The sequence below is a fragment of the Coccomyxa subellipsoidea genome, assembly GCF_000258705.1.
Source record: "Coccomyxa subellipsoidea C-169, whole genome shotgun sequence".
Classification (NCBI taxonomy): domain Eukaryota; kingdom Viridiplantae; phylum Chlorophyta; class Trebouxiophyceae; family Coccomyxaceae; genus Coccomyxa; species Coccomyxa subellipsoidea.
The window spans coordinates 41544-63956 of NW_005178019.1; the positions used below are offsets into that span (position 1 = coordinate 41544).

Sequence of the window (22413 nt, forward strand, 5' to 3'; positions counted from 1 at the left end):
TCAAGGACCTGGAAATAGTGTCGAATTGTCGTTGCTCTTTGCCCTGCACTGTAAACACCTCGAGTCTTTATGGCGAAGAGAACATTTCAGGACCTCGACCCTGCGATCGAGGGCGGTGGAGTGAGCTCAACTTTTTCGATTGATGGTCAATTTTATATGCAGCGTTTGCGTTCCCAAGCCTGTGCGTGGTTGCTTACTGCATGACTGCCTGGCTAGTGTGAGCGCTGGCACCGTCGTATCTCCAAGGAAATTGATTAAGGCCAATCGTATCCGGATTCAGATCGAATCCGCTTAAACTAAAGCTTAGTGAATGACTCGAGCTGTGCAGTCTTTACTATTTTCTTGTGCGTGTGTCTTTTTGGGGAGTGATGATGGGCAGCTGATCCAACACTGAGAACCACAACCGCCATGCGCCCACCTTCAGCTTGGCACCCTCTTGGCATGTTGGGATTTTGAGACGGATGCACATACCTCGCCATGCTGATGGCAGGCTGCCATGCTATCTGCTAAGCACTTGTGTCACGCTTGAGGTGTGCTGGTGCAGATCTATCCCGGACAGTTATGGGGCAATTGCTCGAGCATGGACGATCCGCCAGCCTAGAGGACAACACAGCGAGTCGATGTGACGAGAATTCCAGTGAAGACAGTGCTGAGGACGAAATTGAGGTCTGCTCCAATTATTGTTGAGCAGATCAGTGGCAGTACAAGTGTTCATTTGCTGACGCTTTGCATGATTGGCATAGTATTTGTGAGTTGGCACTGGTTTGAAATGTGGGCAGCAAGCACACGCAAGCACTGACACGTATGTGGGCCTGTGCACAGGACGAGGAGTCAATCTATGACGAGCATTGGATGAACCCTACCCTGTGGCAGGATGCTGACTTCATGGAGAGCGTGAGGAACCCCCTCCGCATTCACGTCAAGATGTACGGCTACAGTGACAATAATTGGCTCGCAGTGGCGCCAGAGTGGTCCAACGCTTTGGGGCATGGAACAGATGCAGACAAGGCGCTGAAGGACCTGGAGCAGAAACTGAGGGACTTGAAGGTGGGCTTCTGTGAGTGGATTCCCAAAGCCACCTTTTCTTAGGATGAAAAGCGCACCTCCATGGCTGCTCACCATTTGAGGCTGTCCCCTTTCGGATTTAGCTACTGGCTTTCGAAAAATTATCTTCAAAGGCATGAATGCCTGATTCCTGCGTTGTGAGTAGTAGAAATTCCCTCGAAAACCTTGAAAACAGCCAAGATTGATGAAATGTCTCCAAATTGACTGATCTGCTTATGTGGCTTCATTCGATTTAAGCACAGTTTTAACGCCACATTGGCTTTAAGCTTAATCTATAAGATGTGTTGCTCGCAGGAAGTCATCTTGGAAGACATATTGGTGGATCCTGAAGAGGAGGTTGTGAACCTGCGCGCCATCCCAGTGAAATCCAGCAGGGAGAGGGCGGAGAAGTGGTGTGACTGGGCTGCAGACTGGTTTACAGAACTCAAGAGTCAGTCCAGATCTGCTGATTGGGCAATAATCACAGTCTAAGCAGTGTAATTGTACAAGATGCCTGTGCTGTCAATTGCAAGCAGGGTTGAGGAGCCCTCACTAAGACACTGGCAGCTTTTGTAAGTAACACTGTGTTCGATAATGTACAGCATTGCAAGCCACTAGAGGGCATGAAGTGTCTCAAACTTTAAAAGGAGATCACAGATCATTGCCACGGTTTGAAGAGCATGGTAGTACAAGGATGCCTGCGCAGTGTAGTCTAGACTGAGCAAGGGCTGAGCAGCCTCACCAGCTGTATTGGGATGAGGAACCCAGCTGGAACAAACGACTCAATCGGAATGAAACATGATGTACATACTATAGTTAAGTTTAGTAGCAATCGAGAGTGTATCAGTAGTACATGTGTATACATCATATATGCCCTTGGTGGAGGAGGCCTAGGGTGCCTGAACCTTGTAGCCAAAGCAATGAAGGTTAAGGGTCAGGAGCTCATGCAGAAGCACTTCTGAGCTACACTTCTGCTCTTTCATAAAACTGGTAACTTGCTGTTTTCAAAGCCACCATCTGCAATTTGTGAAGGCTTCACATTCTGCATGCCCATTAACTTAATGGGCATCCATGCATGCCGCAAGTTAAGTGATCATAGAATATTCACAAGCCCATTCTACATGCCACCGATGCACTCGTTGCGTTTGATGCACCATGCAGACTTGCGACGCCACAATCTTAAGATCGTGCCTCTGGATGCTTCTTGGGGAAGCCCTCAGACAACTTGTCGAGGAGAGCCTACACAGACGCAATCCTGTTAGTATCAGGCTGTTCCAGATCAGACACATGCAGACAAATAGGACAGAAAAGGCAAACAAAACTGCAGAGACAAATGGATATTTATGCCTGACTCGGTCTGAAGAGGAACACACAGCCGTTGTGTGTTGTATAAGTGACTTATACAATTGTCTTGTACAATTGACTTGTACAATCTTGCGGCAAGCTTCTTGAAGAGTTTCTATAGTAGCTACAAGTCACTTGTTGCACAGTGCGGTGCAGCGGGCGGAAATCCAATGCTGGTGTATCAACTACATGAATCTTCAGGATGTTGAAGGCACCTTCGGATGCTTGCCTACAAACTTTGGCAGAGAGTGCTGGGGCTGGCTGTTTCTGAAAGTTGAGGAGTGCATGCAGTGCCCAAATTTGGCAGGATCCCGTTCGTCGGCCTTCCCTCCTTTCATTTATTCCCTGGTCTCGAATGGAGCGCCACAAAAGATGTCTTGCAAATAATGATATGTGAGTGAGAAAAAAAAATCAGTCAGTGAATATCAGAAGATTCAGAAGAACATTCAGAAGTGAAGGCGCATTGCAGGTCACGAAGTGGACCCATTCGGCTGAAGTTGAAGGTGTCCTCCAGGCTGGAGGCTCCAGCGAATTACACAAGATGATATATGCCAATCCTTTAGGGTTGGATTGACCTTTTCTTCAGTGACTTTTGCCAACCCTTTCCTTTTAGGCCTAAAGTTCACTGGCGCAGGGCCTTCTTGCACAGCTGAAATGCCGCGGCGCAGGCGTGAGCGATCTATCAGCCCAGAAAATGATCAGGGCGCCACTCAAGCAAGCAATAGCACTGCCAGCCAGATCAGAGATATTGACGACATGGACCCTGTGGCGCGCAAGGTAGGTCCAGCTCCTTCTCTGCGAAGACCTCATTCCTGTTATGATTCAGATTTTTGAATCTTTTTCAACTAGAGTGAGGTTGCTGGTGATCTGGTATGCAGGAACTGCGGAAGATACTCTGTGTAGGACCCCAGTGGGAAAACCCCCTTCTGTGGCAGGACTCTGACTTCATGGTGCGTGCGAAGCAGCTTCTGCCGATCCATGTCAGGGTCTTCCACTTTCCTGAGGAAGTCATCGCCCTCGCGCCTCAGTGGACATCTGCTGTGGGGACTGGAGCAAATGCAAAGGATGCACTGGAGGAGCTGCAGGAGATGCTGCAGGCCTTGAAGGAAGATGCGCTGGAAGATGCAGAAAACATGTTGTTCACGCTGCGGCGCATTCCACTCCAGTCCAGCCAGCAGATCGCAGAGCAGTGGTGCAAATTTAATGCAGAGTGGTTTGCCGACCTTGAGCGCGAGTGCACGAAAAACACGTGGCATGTGATCAGAATCTGAACAACGGTACTGTACAAGATGCCTCTCTGCCACGTCCCAGAAGATGCTTTAAATGATTTGGAGCTTTTGTAGCATAATCCTCTGCAATATGCAAGCTGCTGAGATTGCAAGGCCTTGCCATTGTCTGAAAAGGTGCTTGCACTGCTGTGCCCAAGCATGGCTGAGCAGCTTCACCAAGTCAGTTCTAGCTGTGTTGGCTTTGAGGGCTGCAGCTACTGTAGAATGCCAATGTCCAAGACAAGAACAAACCCATGATCCATGCGCTGATGTGGCAGCGGAGGGTGCTTAAACTGAAAAGCCAGAACAGTGAAGAAAGGACGGCCGGCATGCGCTTTGTGCTCATGCAGAAATAGGGTCTGCTACACTGGGAATGGCTTTCCATCATGCAATAATCTGGGCGCTTGGCCCGTGAGGTTTCCAGTTGTAGGCTGTAGATGGTGCATGCTTAATGTCTGGCAGCAGTGCTCATCGGCTGAGGCGCTTTTATTTGTCGCTGTAATTGTGTGTATATGGATGATGAACTGCCGAGGCCCATTTGATGCTAATACAGCAGTGCCTCTCTGGTGCGCCAACATTGTCCGCTACCGGTACCGCAATTGGGTGCTTGAGGAGTAATACAGCCTAGTTGCAGCTCCATGGTTGATACTGGCTTGAACGGTGCTGACCTGCAAGTGTATCTGCACTTTGCCAAACCTCACTCTGCATGCAAGCAACGCACTTGTTGCCAGCTATCCCCACGCTGACCGGTGGTGCAGGACCCAGGAATTCTTACTGCTGGTTTCTGTGGAAGTGCTCAGACAATACAAGGTTGTTTCTGACTCACTTGAAACTTCCAAGTTGGAAGTGCACGGGGCGGCTGCCATGTTCTTGTGCATATAGTAACCCCATTCTAATTGTGTAGAATCCCCAATGCATTAGTGATTATCTCAGCAGGTGGTCTTAATGGCGCGCTCAATACACGTGTGAATGCTTGCTTTCAACTTTTGAAAGTATGCTGGAGCTGCTACATTATTGATGGGCAGGACTTAAGGATAGACAGAGCAGCTTCCATTCAAGCACATTCCCTGTCGTTCGTCGGCCTAGGGATACCTCCTTTGAGAAGTTACCGTTCATCATCCTTTGAGAAGTTTCTGTTCTCCATCCTTCCATGGAAACGCCACGAGCAAAGTATCCTGCAGAAGGACAATCTGTGATTTAGACAGGAAGTTACTCGTTAAGTCTGCGACTGAACGTGCTTCAGACGTCACGACACGGACCTGCCAATGCTGTGGGGTGCGTTCCAGCACTTTTAGCAAACGCCAAATAATCAGATCAATGTGGAAAGAAACCTGCTGCTTTCTCACCAGCGATGGTTGCCCTATGCATCACAGTATCCTCTTCCTGCTTGTTAAGCTGCAACCATATTTTGTCTGGCGGTACTTACATTCTGAAACGGTTGGACCATATATGAGATGTGCCTGCCACTGTGATATCACAGCAGGACAGTCGACTGGGCAGCCCTCCCAGTTTATAAATCTATAACCATGATGGTCATCGGCAACTGTTCTTGTTGCAAGGGTTAATATTTTCAAATATGCATGCCATACTTTGGCACATTAGGCCGAGCCCGAGCACATGCATGCACATATGTGTACAGCTGCACTTGCTGCAAACACAGCACTTATGCAATCACCCCAGTGAATGGCAGAGTGCCAGTAGCGCAACTGCTCTGGAACTCATCAGAAGTTGATGTCACTTTCAAATTTAAAATTATTTACAGGTCAGAGGAGATGCGTGTGTCCTGTTAGGGGCCACTGAAAGCAGTCAACACACTGCACAGATCTATCAAGCAGGGTGAATGGGGGGCATACATGTTTGCCCTAGAAGCCTACAGAGCAAGCTTAAGCCTGTTAGCCCGAAACAAATCAGCAAAATGTTGTGACATTGTGGAAGAAGTGTTCAGCATGTGCCGACATACATCAATAACCATGCATTCAATGCTCTACTCTACACTACTCTACTCTACTCAGCAGACTCCGAATTTCAACTGTATGCTCGGCGCTGTTTACTGGATTGTACATCTGGGCACCCTTGCGAGCTTCAGGGCTCCAGTTTCAAATTTCGATTCAAGGTGAAAGAGAGCAATACCCCTGACCTTGCCAGGTGCATCAAAGCGGCCTGACCCACACATCAATTCCCGGACACTTCAGAACTGTGAAAAGAGCCGCAGAGCATCTCTTGTCAGAATGGCCGGAAAAACTTGCCTCCACCCCTGCAGGATCCTCGCCTGCCGTTTACTGTTATTACTACTCGAATTTACTGCCAGACTGCAATGTACGTCCTGCAGACAAGCTGCAGTAAGAGGGTGCCATAATCCTACCCCATGTTGGACGCGCCAGATACAAGCAAGACCCAATTAACCGTAAGCTCGGTGCTCATTACTTGTATCGCCCCCCCGCCAGCCAGTGCTGTCAAAGAAACCAGGCAGCGGCTTATTGCAGTAAGGTTTGACAGGCCGCGCCTCAAATTTAACTCCTGCTCTGCGCATGCTTATTGCGCACTGCCAGAGATAACAAGTCTATGAGCGCAGCCGCCGGATTGCCCTGCCAAAACAACATACTTCATTCAGCAATCTAGGATAACCTCACATCCATGTAGTGGGTCTCCAAGACCCTGTCTCCCAGACCCCTTTCACAGTCAGAATCAGGGGGCTCTATATCTACTAATTTCGAGATTGAGCCGCGGGTAATAAGACAGTGTTGTCCAAGGCATCTGGACAATCTATACTTCAAAGGTGACCCGTTGCACAGCATGCTCTGTCTTTTGTATATGTGGTGCAATTCACAGCTCTGCAAGAGTGGCTTTTGTGGACCAGAGAAAGCAGTTGAGAGCAGGGGAAAGAAGTCCACCGGTTGCTGAAGTCTGCAGTGTGATTCAGGAAAGAGAAGCAAGAGAGGGCACACCTTATTGAGAGCGAGCGCAGCAGCTGCTACAGCCTCTGCTTGCACTGTCTCAGGGTCATCGCTGCTGGGCGCATATCTGCTGCCAGGTCTGTTCACCTCCCCTGCGCATAACCCTTGGATTAAGAAACCCTGCAGTGGTCTATACTCCTGCCCGTCACAGTGGCAGACAGGACAATTGATTCCTATTTGCATAGCTGAAGAACATGCTGCACTCAGCAAATCAAAGCACATGTGCGCGTATGTCTCTGTACTTCTGGTCTCAGAGGCCAGGCACTGCAGGATTGGGGGAAAGAAACAGACGCAGAAGGATCTGAACATGGCAGAACCATGATGCGGATCTGAGCGGCAGGTTTCCATGAGGCAGTACTTACTATGCAACACGCCGGACTGGGTCTGAGGGATAGCAAGTAGCACGCAACAGGGAGGCACATGCAGAAGAAATTTGTCCATCTGGTAGAAGCGCACCTTGGTTGGATTGACAAGCAGCGGCTGCAATGCTATTGTTTCCCACAGCAGATGCTTCAGGGCCAGGGGCAGGGGCTGAGAGCTGCGGAAGCAGCTGGAAGCTGCCTTTGTTGGGAGTGAGCAAAGCGATCAGTCGCATTAGTCGCCGGTTCTCCTCTGCCGCCCTCTTCGCCTGCAAATCAAGGCACGCTGCTGTTATTGTAATGGCTGTTGGGAAGGTAGCATGTATCTCGGATATAGCACTTGGAAGAGCACAAGCCGGTCACCGTGTCATCCCGGCTTGACAGGCACATGTAGTGGGTGCATTACTGCCTTGCCAAGAGGTGTTTTAAGCTATGTGCGCCGCGTCTGTCACAACAGAGAATGGCACAATTCATATTGACTGTTGAACCTAGGGCCCTTCTGTGGCTCTAGCTAGCAAGACGCCAATGGCGTTTTCCCTGAAGACTTTCTATTCGGTGATGACTCTGTGCAATTGCCGCACAGGTTCTGCTACGAAAGGATATCAACTTGCGCAATGGCCGCAGCCTCGCTGCAACCTGGTTCTGCAGGAATCCAACAGCACGCTCTGGTGCAGGTTGAGTTTCGCCCTACATCTTGTCCTTCTGATCTCAAAGTGACCGAGCGCCCCACACATCAAGCCAGGACTGTCTTCAAGCATCCCTGCCTTGCAAGCCATGAAATAGATCGCCTGACTTAGAGGACATTGGAGATCTTCGGGTCCAGAAGAATACAAAGTGCTGTGGGGCAGGGCAGTGACGGGATTTCAGGCAGCGCTCTGTGTGCTCACCTTTTCATGCGTGGCATCGAGGGCTGCATGCAAGTGCCGCTTGTGTGCGCGCAGCCGCATGCACTCCTGCTCCATTACAGCGAGCACCTCATCATCTGCTTGCGGCATAGGCTCGTCTGCCTCTTGATCCCTGATCCACACCCCTCAAACTCAGCGCACTGGTCTTGCAGATTGGTGCTCATACATACTTGCAGCCACACCACAGCGCTACCCAGCGGCTGGTGTCTGTCAGATATAGCAATGAGGGCTGATGGATTTCTGGTGGTTGCTGCTGCCTGCAAGGCCACCCATGCTGCAGGTGGAGGATGACACATAGCTCCTGATGGGCTGCATAAGAACTACCTTTTCGTGCTCGTTATGCCTGCAGGCGGGACTACGATCCTTCTTTCTTTAGTGGTGTCATCTGGGTGGCGTGCATCCTCCATTTCGTACACGAGTCCATCGTCCCTGTTCATCCAATCTGATGGTAGGGAGAGGCTGGAGCATAGGACGCCCGCCGCCTTGCCCGCCCACATACCGCCCACTCACATGGATTGTCCTACACCATATTTCTGAAACACACAAATGCATCATGCTGCAGTTCCACAACGAGCAAAACGCACATCACCCAGTATCTTCAGAACCTTGGAGCTCATATATTCACACATATGTGCAGCTATTGGCAATTGTCTTTCCTGCGAAAAGAATTCCTGGAACATGATATCAAACGTCACTCTCAGAAGTCCTGGAAAAGGAGTCTGCTCACCCGTTTCTCAGACGTATCACCTTGACTCAATCCAAAGCAGACCGACGGCTCTGCAATTGGGCACTTTCTTCTGCAGTCGCCGGCAAAATACATATATGGGACCGAATGCGGGCAAGTGCTGATGATGCTGGTGGGAGCTAGTCTCTATGCGTCTATGCGTCAGGCCAAAGATTGAATGTCTCCTGTGCAAGTGCACGGGAGGGTCGCCTATTTTGGCTCTTCCGTTGCACGACCCATTTCCTGCGATCTTTCCTGCGTCAAAGCGACTGGGTTCGATGCCCGAAGACACTGCGATGAGGGTTGTGATCCAGAGTACAGGGTTACCCGTTGGGTTCAGGCGCAATGAGGTTGACTTGCTGTACGATCGATACGTTGCCTACTCAAAGTTCTCCGCGCTGTAGGGAACTCGTACGACAGATCAAGCGGAAGACTTGATACGCAAATGCAGTAAGGTCGTACAAGGATCCGTTTCGGGGTAAACATTTGCGAACAATCATGCAAAGCTAGCTCTCTAACTTCGTGCGTGATTTAGACAACACCCTTGCCCCTACTGACAGCCCAAGAAATTCGTACGTATCTAAGCGTCAATCTCCTGTAGAAATTGCAGCCAAAGATTCTGGTTGTGTCAAGTGTTGACATTGACGGGCGTGGACCCGAGTAAGTGGGCACATTGCCTCCCTCATGGCCACTGCAGTGTCTGAGGGTGGTCAACACAGGCCAATAGGTACGTATACACACTTTTTTGCATTGTATGATTCACACTTGCTGTAGTCGCGGGAGTGTATAGAATCTTGGGAGAGCTTGCTCGCTTTGTGAGATCAGTGGCATGGCTAGTAAGGCCTTCCTTGAAAGAGTTCGTGCACTAGCACAGGTGGAGATAAGCAGCAACAGCAGCCAGCAAAGCAGCAGAAGTCCAGGAGGAGTGAGGCTGGAAAGCCACTTGGCAACTACCTTGCAGGCATCAAGCACTATGTGCAGGTGCCCCGTCACTGGTCTCCTTTGTCCCTCTCCAACACACTTGTTTCTGTCTTACTCGTGCCACTCCTAAGCAGCAATTGACGAATTTTCTAATTCGTGCTGGTTAATAACAGTTCTTGTCCACACAAAGTAATTGCTGAGTACCCCTGTGCGATGCTGTGTTCAGACGGGATGCTTGGGGCATGGTACATTCGGTATCGTCATCAAAGCACTGGACCTGCGAAGTGACCCGCCAACAGAAGTGGCCATCAAGCTTCTGCCTCGAGGAGACTTTGTGAGTCTCCTTTCTTCACTCTCCACTTTGATTCCTTGCGCCTCTTGCGCGCAAATTTGCAAATCTGAGCACTCTATCAATTCCTGGACCAGTGGTACTATCAGCCTGGGGTCAGGCAAACATCTGCAGGATACTTTGCTCGCCAATGGTGTCACTGGATGCGACCCTTCTCTACTGCTTCATTAATTTGCAGGACAAATTTGCACCGACTGTTGCCTATTGGGTATCGGAGCCATGTGTGCCATAAAATGATGTATCATGTGTCCAGGAAATTATGTGGTATCTTGTGCTGCGCAGGTGAAGAACTACCAGCTGTATGTGCGGCGGGAGATCCAGAACCAAAGCAGCCTCAGGCACCCGCTCATTGTCTCGCTGCGAGAGGCAAGCACATCTACATTTGATTGAGTCTTGCATAAGACCAAATTATTGCTGGCATCAGTTGATTTCTGTTCCTGCATGCTGCACGATCAGATACCAGGATATGTGCATGCTGGATCAAGAGGTCCACATGCAGGCCTGAGGCTGATAACTTTGCCAGCATGTGTCCTGTTGCCTTGCAACTAGCCTGCGGTGATGTTTTGTGAAGGATGTTCCGATGCCCTTATCACACGCGCAACACTCAACAAAGGCAGTGCTCCACTGGCTTAAGCGCTCAGCAGTCTCGCATGTTGCTAGTTGAACGCGCATGCTGATGTTGAGCAGCCAGATCACCACATCCATGCCATGGTGACTGCCATCTTGCTGGCTCGTGCCGAGGCAATGGGGGCAACACCCTCGCTTCCCCACAAGAATGGCTGCATGTGCCGAGGCTATGTGGCTGCATGTGCGCGCAGTTGTTTCCAAGTGTTTGCCATGGATGCGGCGCGTGCGCAACTTTATGCTGCCTAGGGATCAGTGATTCTTGGTGCCTTGGCGTTACTATTTTCACTGGGAAAGAACCTTTACAACACCAAGACAGACTGCAAGACACACAATGCACTGCAAGCACCAAGAAGGGAGGAAGAGCTGCATGGGACTGTAGATTTAGTGCATCCACAGAACACGCATGATGGGAGAAAGAATTATGCAGCCATCCAAGCAGAGCAAGTGCTGTTACCAAGGAAAAATATTCACGAGATTATGAAACACATGGCGGCATGTGCGCGCAGGTGTTCCTGACACCCACGCACCTGGCGATAGCAATGGAGTATGCGCAGGGGGGGGACCTGTTCAACTATACTCTGGGCCACCGCCCCCACGGGAGGCTGGCCGAGCAGCAGGCTCGGTGGATCTTCCAGCAGCTCATCATCGGTCTCGATTACTCCCACCGCAGGGTATGTACATTCTTGGTTCATGCAGGAGATATATTTTCTCAAAGGCAGCCTTGTTCTACCTCGTGTTTGCCATAGAGCCTCATCGCAATTGCTGTGAGTGCATCACTCTGCAATCAGGCTATTGTAAAGAGCGGGCCTGGGCGTTTTTTCCTGGTTCAACTGTGCCTCACCTTTAAACTGGATGACTTTTGCTGGTCCCTTGAAATGTTGCACCAGAGAGTTGGCCTGGAGAAATTCTTCCAGGAGAAGCACTCTGGTCCGTTCAAGCGATGGCATGAGCAACAAATCTGGACTGTCTGGACCTGTACAAGGATTCCTGTGATGCTTTTGCAGGGTGTCGCCAACCGAGACTTGAAGTTGGAGAATCTACTCCTTGACAGGGATGGCCGGGACGGGACGCGGCCGCTGCTGAAGATCTGCGATTTCGGCTATTCGAAGCACGAGATGAATTCCAGCGCCAAAACAGGCGTGGGCACACCAGTCTACATGGCGCCTGAGGTCATCCTGGGCGATTCCAAATATGACGCCAAGGTGCGACAAATTCAAATTTGCATTTTTGAATGCAAATGCATGAAACGGCTGTGACATTGCATAATACTTGCTTTCACTGCCCATAAGGTGCTTTTGGGCAATTTAAACTACAACGCTATGGTGGGGTGGATTCCAAAATGGTAACCGCGGTCAAAAGGGGAGCTCCAGCGTTTTGCTTTGATAGGATGCATCCTTGAACCTTAGGATGCATCCTTAAACCCCCCTTGACAGCAGCTCAGAGCAGCAAACCTTGTTTCCGAGGGAATGATTTACTGTTGACATGCATACGCCATCTTTTAGGGAAGCAGAGCAATAGGCCTTTGAGACCAGCATCATAGCATGGTCATGTCATTGGTCTGATGCTGCGTGCAGAAAGCGGACATCTGGAGCTGTGGAGTCATCCTGTACGCTATGCTGTACGGAAAATACCCCTTCGATGCCAAGGAGGCTCGTTTCGCGCGCAAGATAGTCACCGCTGACTACAAGCTCCTCCCGGTGAGTCATCCTTTGCACACATACAGACGCGTTCCCATGTGTGACAAGCATTCTGTGGTGCTGCTGTAGAAAGCTGGAATAATGCCAGCACAATGCTCTATTGGGATTGATCTTTGCTCCTTCATCTTCCTCGCTTGTTTTCTGAGGGCATGAAGGATGCAAGCGTGCATCTCTCCTGCCTCACTTCATCTGTTAGTCGAGAAGGACTCAGATGCTCTGTGAGACCTGCCAATGCAGCATGCTGTGACATTTCACAGGCATTGCTTGATTCAGAACTTAGGGTGAGTAGCGAAGGGCAAGGATTGGAGCCAGCAAAAATGAAACAAATCACATCTTCTCACCGGAGATGGTGATGAGCGGCAACTGCCTGCATGCGCTGATGCACACGACTAAGGGTCAGGGTCGATACTGGGGTCATGGAACAGTCATGACTTAGGTTTAGTAAGTGAGTAGTCATTGTGCTGCACACAGGAGGTGGAAGTGAGCACGGACTGCCTGGACATTCTGACACGAGTGCTGGTGGCCAGCCCCGGAGACCGAATGTCCATGGACGAGATCAAAACACACGCCTGGTTCCTCAAGGTGACAATTGAGGATTCTGTAGCTGCATTTTCCATCCTTTTTTGTTGTGCATGTGGGCACTTCATAGCAATAAGATTGTTGAGGAGGGATGGTGCAAAGCCAACAGGTGAATGCTTGAAGACGAGCCGCAATCTTGATCGTGAGCATGAGGCACCCGGCAGACTCAAATACCCATTAAGTGACGGATTTGATAATAATGAAGAGAGCCGCAGTCTGTTGGTGCTTGAGTGCGTTGGGTAGCAGCATTGCTCACAGTCAATATTGTCGAATCTGAAGGTGGTGCCTGTGTAGGAGATGTGTCTGTGAGTCTTCACCCATGCGGTAATGCCAGCCCAAATCTTCCAGATATTCTTGCAGAAGCTTGCAAATCCAAGATGTATTGGTTGCTGCAGGGGCTGCCACCTGGTGCACTGGAGATGAATGACTTCCTGCTGCAGGGGCTGGCCAACCAGGAAGAGGTGAGTCATTACATTACATGACCCGTCCATACTTGAACTTTTTTGAAGATCCCGCCAGATCACCGCACAATTTGTTTGGGGATCACCCAGCAAGACACATTATGCTTAATGGTGTGTCGAAATTTATTGATTGTACACGCCCTAAGACCAGAATTGCTCCTCAGCCAGCACCTATCTGGTCTTTTCATTTGCAGCCATGAAAAGCTTCCTGCACATTGTGAATTCCCTACAGAATACTCACTACGAGGTCACATTCGTTTCCATGCCTTCTCTTATGTGTGATAGCCTGTTTCAAATCTGACGTCTGCCCATGTGTATTTCTGCAGTACCACACAAAGATTGACGCCATCGTAGACCAGGCCCAGCACCCAGGAAGCTCCGCGGAAGGCGCCTGGTTCTGCACGCTCTGAGCTCGAGCCCTTGACCTCCCGCGGCATAGAGAATGCACCAAATATAACCGGCTCTGCAGACTGCATGCGGCAATCGAGAGCCGTGCTTCTGAAATCTGGGCCAAATGGAAGGGCAGCGACAGATGTGGGCATGAAGGAAAGCATTTGTCACCGTGACAGCTGGCAAGGGTGCGGTGTTTGATATCGACCAGCACATTCCTATGCCTTGGGGACATCACCTTATGGCAGCCTTGCTTCTGGCTGGCCTCAACGAATGGGATGAAAAATATATGAGTAACTCCTAGGAGGCCAGGTAAAACAGCTATTGTACGGGTAATACAATCATTCAAACGCTCCCTTGCAAGGGAAGCATACAACGCAGTGGTGTTTCTGTCATCTGATCATCACTGCACTCTGTTTCTCCCTGCGCCTTAGCAGCCGGTGTGTGTTTTGAATTGATGGAAAAGGGCGTGTTGGGTTTGGAAGCTTGCTTTTCAGGATGCATGACAATATTGAGATTTGTGTAAGTTTGCTGTACTGCACTGAGAGAAGGAGCGCTGCCGTGATGATGGTAGTTCGATAAGTGGGATTTAGTACAATGCTTCCGTGAAGTCGGAAGCGTGTGCTAGATTGGGTTGTCATTGCAATGCGCAAAGACGGTATGAGCGAGTGCTGAGCAGCTTCTGAAAATCTGCTCCGTATCCACTGATGGAAATCCTGACTGCTTATCTCAAGGATCTTAGCATTGTTCTAAGAATGTGTGGCTCAAATTCGTGATCAGCAGCTGGCGTCCTTGCCAAGTGCGTGCCATTGTAGGTTGGAGTGTTGCAGACAGCTGCAGTCTATCATAAGGTTGAGCAGCTTTGAACCTTCTTTGTTTTTGTGCTCGTTGAACATTTCTTTAAGCAGATAGCTTTTGCTCTTTCATGTAAGCATGTGTAATGAAGTTAAAGTTGCAGGGTTAATGCCAATAACCAGTGGTCATGCAGCTCAGCTAGGCGGCCTACAGGGTTCCTTGGAGAGCCCCTGGATGCCTGCGCACACACATGGGAATATACAGAGCTCAAGGCAACGATGATCAGAACCGAGAAGATTTTACTTTCCGTTGCACACAAAACTCCATTGCAGAATTCTTCCTGTCCTTCAGACCATTTGAACCTGAAGCCCTGGGATTACGTAACCGAGGGTTGGTCAGAACGGAGCATCAGCCACCTGATGCCTTCCTCTGATTAAGTCGCTTCAAACAACTCTGGCATCCATTTTTGGCATCTGGAGCTTTACCCAACGCTGGACGGAGACCTCGCAACATTGTGATCCCTTCGCGGGCAAAGTGCTTGAAAAGGCATGCCGCTGGCAGGTGGTGTTCCTGCCCTTTTACAATCCCGTGATAATGTAGTATCTCTTGGATCTTAAATGTCATTGATTTGATGTAAAGTGATTCCATTCAAGAGGTGTAGGTGCATAATTTTCAGACCTCACATCACGTTGCATAGCTGCAATATAGTATTGCATTGGGATGAGAGCGATTGCAGATCCCCTATATAGTCAAATCAGTCTCTTATTGTGCAATCTGCATCGCTACAATTTGGTTCCGATGATGCTGCAGGGGGCAGCCGTGTTTTGGCAGACCAGCAGGTCAAGCCCAATTGCTTGCCACGGCAGAGCCACACCTGCCCGCCTTTCACTGCTTCGAGGTGGAGCAGTGCGAGAAGACGATCGCTTGTCTGCAGTGTCACTGTCAGAGCGCATGCAGCGCAGACCCTGCAAGGTTGATTTCTACCCTGTCCTACTTTAGGCACTCACCAGATGCCAGAAGAACGAGAGGTTTTGCCGTGGGAAGGACACAATGTACTGCCTTGGGGCTCAAACAGTCTTCTTTTCGATCTTGCAGGATGCAAATTGGCTGGATCGGGGAGCAGTGTACCGGAGGCAGTGTTGAGCAACACAGATCTGGAGAAGCTAGTGGAAACGAATGACGAGTGGATAGCAAGCAGGACAGGCATCAGGTCGGGGAAATCTCCATTCTCAAGCTTTAACTAAATGGGTATCCTATCTTAATGTGTGAGAGTCCTCGCGCTGCTATCAGTCCATCAAGAATTGTCATTATGTGAAGTCCATGTTCCGGCTTCCTCCGATCAATTTCCGGTGTCAAAGTGCTGCATCACTGCGATCAATGCACTTGCCAGTCTAGTAGAAGTGAGAGAAAATTCAGGTGCATTTGTAGTGCTCTGGTAACATCGTCCGGCTGGCCGCTGCTTTGCCCATCCAATAGCAGAGCAACAGCCAGCAAGGAACGGTGTACACATAGCATTGAATTAACCCAGTTTAGCCTCTAGTTCTTGGGAAAAGAACACACCATCAGGCATCAACTCCTGAAATCATGCGCCATGAATGAAGAACACCAGGCGAGAATGTGTACATGTAAGGTGGAGTGAATGAAACACCTCTGAGTAATGCTGATGTTGTGGCATGCTCCCTGCAGGAGGCGACATGTGCTGGCACAGGGGGAGTCGCTGAGTCAGCATGCAGCCACGGCAGCGCAGCGGGCGCTGGAGATGGCAGGGATCGCCGCGGGAGACGTGGATCTCATAATCCTGGCCACCTCCAGCCCAGATGATCTCTTTGGCAGCGCCTGCCAGGTGACCTCTGCCGCCTTCTCTATATTACTACCCTCTGCCTCATCACTATCGGCAAATCGAATCTTGGTAGCGGTTTTGGCCCCTCTTGCTCGGCTTGTTGCTTGCAGCAGCAGAGCGAAGAGGTTTCTATTGGTTTCAGGTTTCTTGACCCTATGGGGATGCAATCAGAGTCAGCAATAGATGAGCTGTAATGTAAGGGCCAGTGTGATGAGGAAGGACTGGAGAAAGCAGTCACATCGGTGCATGTTCTTTGATGCAATCCGTCTGCACGGTGCATGATGTATTTCATTTTATGCTTTGACGTTATTGCTACTTGCATGATGCTCTTGAAGGGGGGGTACTTTTGCAGGTGAAGGTAAGAGGATGTGTGGTTATTGAGGGAGTCATTTTGAATCTATTTAGGTGCAAGCGCTGATTGGAGCAAAGAAGGCGCTGTGCTTCGATTTGACAGCGGCCTGCAGCGGATTTGTCGTGGGGTTAGTCACCGGGGCGCAGTTCATCCGCACAGGCACCTACCGCAACGTACTAGTCATCGGCGCTGACGCGCTGTCCAGATACGTGGACTGGCGAGACAGAGGTGCGCGCCTGCTGTGGCTCTGCCTATATGTGATTTTCGGGCAAGGCTGGTGGACTGTTCCCCAGGAGGATCTCTTCATTGAGATCTGATTTAACAGAACAATCATCAATGGGGTCATCTGTGCCTGCAAATGCTCACCCTATGAAGGCTGCAATAGGTTCTAGAAGGTCTTAAGGGGAGTGGGATCATGCCAGGGAGCCGATGACAGCTGTGAGAGAAAGGGCAGTCTCAAATGTTGCAAAAGTTTGACCTCGTGGGCTGTAAGGCATCCTGCTTTGGCCTACGAAGAGGCTATTGGCGCAGGCACATGCATACTGTTCAATGCTTCCAAGAAGGAAACCTGTGCAAAAAAATTCTTCAAGTAGGAAACCTGTGTTTAGAAATTCGGAATACATGAACGGGGTGCTTCGCTAGGGTGGCTCACAGAGTGCATTGGCACATACACTACTGTTCAACGGGCAGCTGTGTTGAGCAACCAGAGTATGACGAAGGGCTCAGTTGGTGAGGTGTGAGGCACTTCCTGGAAGCACCCAGATAAAGGTACTTAACGGAAATTCAAGGGTGATTACAGGGGGCATTGCGCGCAGGCACGTGCATACTGTTTGGCGACGGCTGTGGCGCGGTGGTGCTGACGCAGCAGCAAGGGGAGCAGCCCTGCAGCCTGCTCGGAAGCTCCATGGCCAGCGACGGGCTCGGGCAGAAACACCTGAATGTGCGCGTTTGCTTCTCATACGACAACATTCAAGGCGTTCTCCCTAAACCCAAAAACCCCTTTACGAGGGGTGATGAGCCGTTAGGGCTCTGTCGTCTGATACCAGCTCTGACACCAGCGCCGGCCGCAGGCAGACCAGCGCGAAAACAGGCACCCCTCGAAACTGAACATGCCTCTCTTGTTCTAGAGGGGGCGTTATGCAAGGTCAATTATTTTACACACGTCTGAAGGGAGATGTGCAGCTAGAGGCTTCATTGGTAGACCACCTAAAAGCACCGCTCAATATCTGTGGCCACTTTAGCCAGAGCTTGGCAGATACGCTTCATTACACTAATGTCTGTAATGCCCAGGCTAGGCATGTCTTGAGCACATCCCTGCTCTGCATGCTGTGATAGGGTGCCTCAGGCGGGGGCTAGATAGTGAACGCCAGGAGATTTACTGAAGACAGAAAGTCCCTATTTTGATACTTCCTAGCTTTCTCCGGCTCTCTCGGGCTTGCCATGGGTTGCACAAGAAGCTGCATGTGCACCCAACTGCCGAGACCAGGCTCCTTACACCCTGTCGCTGTGCATGCGTTTGTTGATGTGAGCGTGAACAGCCTCTTGTAAACCCCTTGTTTTATCGGGCAGGCCATGTACTGCGGGGAGGGAATGAAGCCGCTGCACGAAACGCACGCTTCGGCGCGCGGCTCCTTTGAAAATATCTCCATGAGCGGCCAGGAGGTCTTCAAATTCGCCGTCCGCGCCGTACCCACGGTAAGCACCTCTTTCTGTGTTCTCCTGCCAAAATCATTGCAGGATAGCTTGGTGCCTCTTTGTGCTGCCTTCGCGGGTGGTGGTGTGATGAGCTAGATACAATACGTGTCCCTCAATAGCCAGGAGGTCTTCAAACCTTCCGTCCCTGTTGGGCTCACGTTGATCGGTCAGGGTGTTCATCTCCATGCTGCATGCAATTTGAAGCATGGGTTTATACATGGCAGGTGAGCCTGGTGAGTTTGTGTTGCGCAGGTAGTAGAGGCGGCTTTGGCGAATGCAGGGAGGACGAAGGATGAGGTGGACTGGCTAGTGCTGCACCAGGTATCAGCCTTTTATTTGAAAATGAGTCATATCTTTGCTGATTTTATCATTATTACACGCTTTTCCTGCCGAAGGCAAGGTGCGTCTGCAGACAAGCTGCATGTAAAGGCTGCCAAATTCCTACCCCTTGTTGGACTCGCCAGATCCAGGCAGGACCCAATCAACCGTGGGCACGATGCTCAGTATTTGTACCGCCTCCCGCTAGCCGGGGCTTTGCTGTTGGCCCATACATAATATGGCATAGAAGTGGATGCACAGTTCATTAAAGAGCGGTTGTTGGCACTTTGCAGAGCTGCAAATGTGGGATGTAGGAAAAATCTCTCCTGCTTGCTTTGACTGAAACTTCACTTGGAAGCAGCTGTTGCAAATATCAACCAGGTGATAGCAGCCTGCTTGCGCAGATCAAGCATGCGGGTGAGAAAGGGTGCAGACCTGGTCAAGGCCCTAAACACTACAAAAGTGACCTGTTGTTATTAGTCAACAGCATCTAATGGTTTCTGATGGTGCTTAACCTGAACATTCAGGCAAATCAGCGCATCCTGGACAGCGCAGCGACGCGTCTGGGCGTTCCCTCCGACCGCGTGATTAGTAATCTGGCAGAATACGGCAACACAAGCGCCGCATCAATTCCCCTGGCGCTCGATGAAGCCGTGCGCGCAAACACCATCGTGCCCGGCAATGTGGTTCGTATATCTTCTTTCTCCCTCTTCCAATAGAGAGGGTCAGGGGTGAATATTGGAATTGCTGAGGGTTGGTATGGAGGACCCCTCTTCGGGAGATAGAGGGTTTAGAAGGAGGACGGACAGGAAGAGTCAGGAAAGGATGCAGGAGCACATAGCCTGTCAGCAGTGTGCTGCATGTGTTTGGCAACACAGTCTGCGCAGGACCATCAATGGGGACCGTGGTTTGTGCACACCCTCTCTTGATGAAGCAAGGGGTGTAAAGGGGAGCGACGGAAACAGACGGCTGATGAAATGGAATATATCGTCTTTTCTTTTGCGCCAGACTGGCGCACTTTGCACCGGTTGCATTGTGCCCATGAAAGTTGCCATCTCAGGCCCCATCTTCCTTGAAAGACTGCCAGGTGGGAAGCCAGCCACTGGAGCTTTGAGAAACCTTACATCACCTGCTAGTGATGTAGCCCAATGTATCCGTCACACCGCCCATCCCTTTATCTGCTAGATTCATCCCTGTCAGACGATCCAAAGGCACGAGGCCAAGTTGTCCCAATATTTGTCTAATTGTGTCCGCGCAGCTGCTTTCAAGCATCTGCCCAACTGAAGGTGGACAGTGCTGTGTATCCGTTGCTGTGGAATCTCTCTGCCTATTATTGTAAAGACTGGAGAGCAATAATTCACATGTTGCTTGACATACCGTGTCCTTAAGGACTGGAAAACACGCAATGATAAAATTGCACTCTGACAGTGGCTGTGACTGCGCAGCTGGCGCTGGCCGGCTTTGGAGCAGGGCTCACGTGGGCGTCAGCAATTGTGAGATGGGGATGAGTCATGCAGAGGGGTTGCACCTGCGCACCCCAGAATGTGTAATCGCCCCGATGGATTATACATAGACTACAGAAGCTGTCTTCACAGCAGTACTCCTGACGCATACACAGCGCCATACAGCCTGCTCTTTCCGCGAGCAGCAAGATTATATGTTAGGCGACAAGGCATGTTGTGATTTCTGCTAATCTTCTTGAATTGTGAATCAAAACTGGCTCAGGTCGAGAGTGCAAACCCTGCAATGCATGAGCATGCCTTGCAGCAATTTGCTTCTGGTGTGCTTGCATGCGAGTTTTATACTTATCTGAGATGGTGCGAGGTGTGAGATTCAGATACTTGGAGAGACAAATGTGAGCGGGTGCATGGCAGCTGCAGATGATTTAGTCAGTGCATCATGCATGATGGTGCGAGTACGCATACTCAAGAGACAGCGTACGAGCAGTAACGGTGAGTTAGAGAGCCAGACTGAGCTTATGTCATGGCTGAGAAGAGATGATTTCTGCGGATGAGTAATCATAAGGCTGTTGCCTTTCGCATCCAAAGTGCTGGCAATTTGCTGCATCATTATCCATTGGGAGAACTTGCGCTAGGCTGAAAGTTTCAGCCTGAAACAGCTGTCATAACTAGGCTGTCAATTGCTCGCGAGTCTGGAATTTGTATGAGGGAGGTTTATGAACGGCATGCAATTGGGCAGGCAACCACTGGTAGCTCCAGTAGCACAGGTAGCTGGCAGCTCTTCAGTGAAAGGTTCCTCATTATGATGGCCCTTGCAATCAATTGATTTGTAAAGCTCATTGTGCGTATGGAGCATCTAGCACCGTGCCAGACTGTGACTGACAATATGCGTTTGTCTGTGATTAACATGCCTTTGAAACAAAATTTGATAGCGCTCTCGATCAACGCTCAAATTTACAGTTCTGCCTGATGTCGAATCTTCCAATGTCAAGCAATTTTCAAGCATGCTGCTGAGAATTCCCCTCAAAACCAGATCACTCGTTCCTTGTCATACATGCTGGCTAGTGAAGAAAGTTACTGGCAACACAGTTCTGCCACACAGTCCCAGTCCCACACAGCTGCTACGCTACGCGCCGGCTACATTCGCATATTGCCGCGCGCATCAATTACTACTGCGAGTTAGTCAGCAACCTATTGCACAATGACCTTGCCGGCCATGCCAGCTCCCTGGTGGGGCTCGCAGTAGTAAGAGTACTCGCCGGGGGTTGTGAACTTAGACGACACTGACTCACCGGGGGCGTTGAGGTAATCCTCGTGGCTCAGAGACTCTGCGTTGGCGCCGGACTGCAGGCAGCAGGAATACACTCAGCTCAACTTCAATACTGGATTTGACATGCAGCAGGATTGATCTACGGGTCAACCAGTAGCAGTGACTCTAGACAGCTGTGTGAAGGCCGCAAGCTTCCTTGCATGTAGCACGGCAGCACAGCGGGAGGAGAGTGTGCCTGTCACCAATACTGCAAAGAGCCATCCATAATGTTGACAATAAAAGCGTTGCATGCAATACAAATAGATGTAATTGCTGTCGTTCGAATATAATGAGCACTGAACTGACAATCAGCCCGCGGACTTGCTTTGGGCTGTCCCATTCCGAGCCAGAAGTGCAAACCACAGCAAGCTGTGGTGGCCACTTTGAAACGTGACAAAGCAACTTTGCGACAAACACGCACCGGAATAGCATCCTCGTCGAAGACGACGTTGTGGGGGAAGCCCACGTTGTTTGTCCATGTGACGCTCTCGCCAGCCTTGATGGTGATGGTGGCAGGGTCGAAAATCAGAGCACCGCCGTCACCTCCCAGCTTCACGCTGGCGGCGTTGGCTGAGAGGGCAAGGCCCAGGGAGGCAATGCCCACGCCAGCAGCCTTTGCATACCTACGCAATCCCAAAAGATCCTTGTGAAAAAACCTGCTCCAAGAATTTCTCCAGCGTAAGAAGTTCATCTGTCGGTAAGGACTTGTTCATACATCATCAAAAGCTCGACTCTTGCAAGCTGTTCAACCGATGTTCTTGGCAGACACCTCTCAAGAAGCTGCAGCTTGAGGAGTCAGCCATCTGCACACTCCCAGCACCACCATAACAAGCCTGCTTCTTCTTTGACCCGGCCTACTTTATGAAGGATCTCGATCACAGGCCTGATGAGCTCTCCAATCACGACTTGGAAAAGGTGCAGCCACAGGGTTGCGTGGAAAGACCAAGGGCCACAAAATATCGCCCATCGCAGGCTCCAGGGCCACTGCGCAATCCGGCTCCGCAGCTCTCGGAGGAATGCCA

General features: G+C 50.4%; 5 protein-coding genes across 5 annotated transcripts; 3 read left to right on the plus strand and 2 right to left on the minus strand.

The window, feature by feature from the left end:
- The first annotated feature begins 2763 nt into the window (after positions 1 to 2763).
- On the plus strand, positions 2764 to 4174 carry COCSUDRAFT_54939 (hypothetical protein). Its single transcript, XM_005642803.1, has 3 exons — positions 2764 to 2891; positions 3023 to 3165; positions 3267 to 4174. Exons 2-3 carry the CDS (start codon positions 3043 to 3045, stop codon positions 3657 to 3659), a joined length of 516 nt encoding a protein of 171 aa, XP_005642860.1. The 5' UTR covers positions 2764 to 2891; positions 3023 to 3042; the 3' UTR covers positions 3660 to 4174.
- Positions 4175 to 6166: 1992 nt separating this feature from the next.
- COCSUDRAFT_60287 (hypothetical protein) lies at positions 6167 to 8371 on the minus strand (the record flags this gene model as incomplete). Its single annotated transcript, XM_005642804.1, has 5 exons — positions 6167 to 6241; positions 6602 to 6702; positions 7067 to 7238; positions 7857 to 7986; positions 8289 to 8371. 5 exons carry the CDS (start codon positions 8369 to 8371, stop codon positions 6167 to 6169), a joined length of 561 nt encoding a protein of 186 aa, XP_005642861.1.
- Positions 8372 to 8871: 500 nt separating this feature from the next.
- Positions 8872 to 14578, plus strand: COCSUDRAFT_49286 (kinase-like protein). Its single transcript, XM_005642805.1, has 10 exons — positions 8872 to 9325; positions 9473 to 9579; positions 9746 to 9853; positions 10151 to 10234; positions 11002 to 11166; positions 11500 to 11697; positions 12070 to 12192; positions 12664 to 12774; positions 13167 to 13232; positions 13559 to 14578. Exons 1-10 carry the CDS (start codon positions 9283 to 9285, stop codon positions 13640 to 13642), a joined length of 1089 nt encoding a protein of 362 aa, XP_005642862.1. The 5' UTR covers positions 8872 to 9282; the 3' UTR covers positions 13643 to 14578.
- A 307-nt stretch (positions 14579 to 14885) lies between these two features.
- Positions 14886 to 20130, plus strand: COCSUDRAFT_54940 (beta-ketoacyl-acyl carrier protein synthase III; the record flags this gene model as incomplete). The annotated part of the gene is made up of 10 exons (XM_005642806.1): positions 14886 to 14978; positions 15228 to 15389; positions 15513 to 15627; positions 16104 to 16260; positions 16663 to 16837; positions 17425 to 17549; positions 18179 to 18304; positions 18557 to 18625; positions 19150 to 19308; positions 20068 to 20130. The coding sequence occupies exons 1-10, from the start codon at positions 14966 to 14968 to the stop codon at positions 20128 to 20130; spliced, it is 1164 nt and encodes a 387-aa protein (XP_005642863.1). The 5' UTR covers positions 14886 to 14965.
- A 1143-nt stretch (positions 20131 to 21273) lies between these two features.
- On the minus strand, positions 21274 to 22082 carry COCSUDRAFT_20734 (Plastocyanin, chloroplastic; the record flags this gene model as incomplete). Its single annotated transcript, XM_005642807.1, has 2 exons — positions 21274 to 21426; positions 21813 to 22082. The coding sequence occupies 2 exons, from the start codon at positions 22080 to 22082 to the stop codon at positions 21274 to 21276; spliced, it is 423 nt and encodes a 140-aa protein (XP_005642864.1).
- Between the last annotated feature and the right edge of the window lie 331 nt (positions 22083 to 22413).

Excerpts from the sequence above, each read along its gene's own strand:
- COCSUDRAFT_49286 (XM_005642805.1), top strand. The coding sequence starts at position 9,283 with ATGGCCACTGCAGTGTCTGAGGGTGGTCAACACAGGCCAATAG. Across the intron at positions 9,326-9,472 it reads TGGTCAACACAGGCCAATAG|GTGGAGATAAGCAGCAACAG; the intron begins GTACGTATACAC and ends GCACTAGCACAG. Across the intron at positions 13,233-13,558 it reads GGCTGGCCAACCAGGAAGAG|TACCACACAAAGATTGACGC; the intron begins GTGAGTCATTAC and ends GTATTTCTGCAG.
- COCSUDRAFT_54939 (XM_005642803.1), top strand. The coding sequence starts at position 3,043 with ATGCCGCGGCGCAGGCGTGAGCGATCTATCAGCCCAGAAAATGATCAG. Across the intron at positions 3,166-3,266 it reads TGGACCCTGTGGCGCGCAAG|GAACTGCGGAAGATACTCTG; the intron begins GTAGGTCCAGCT and ends TCTGGTATGCAG.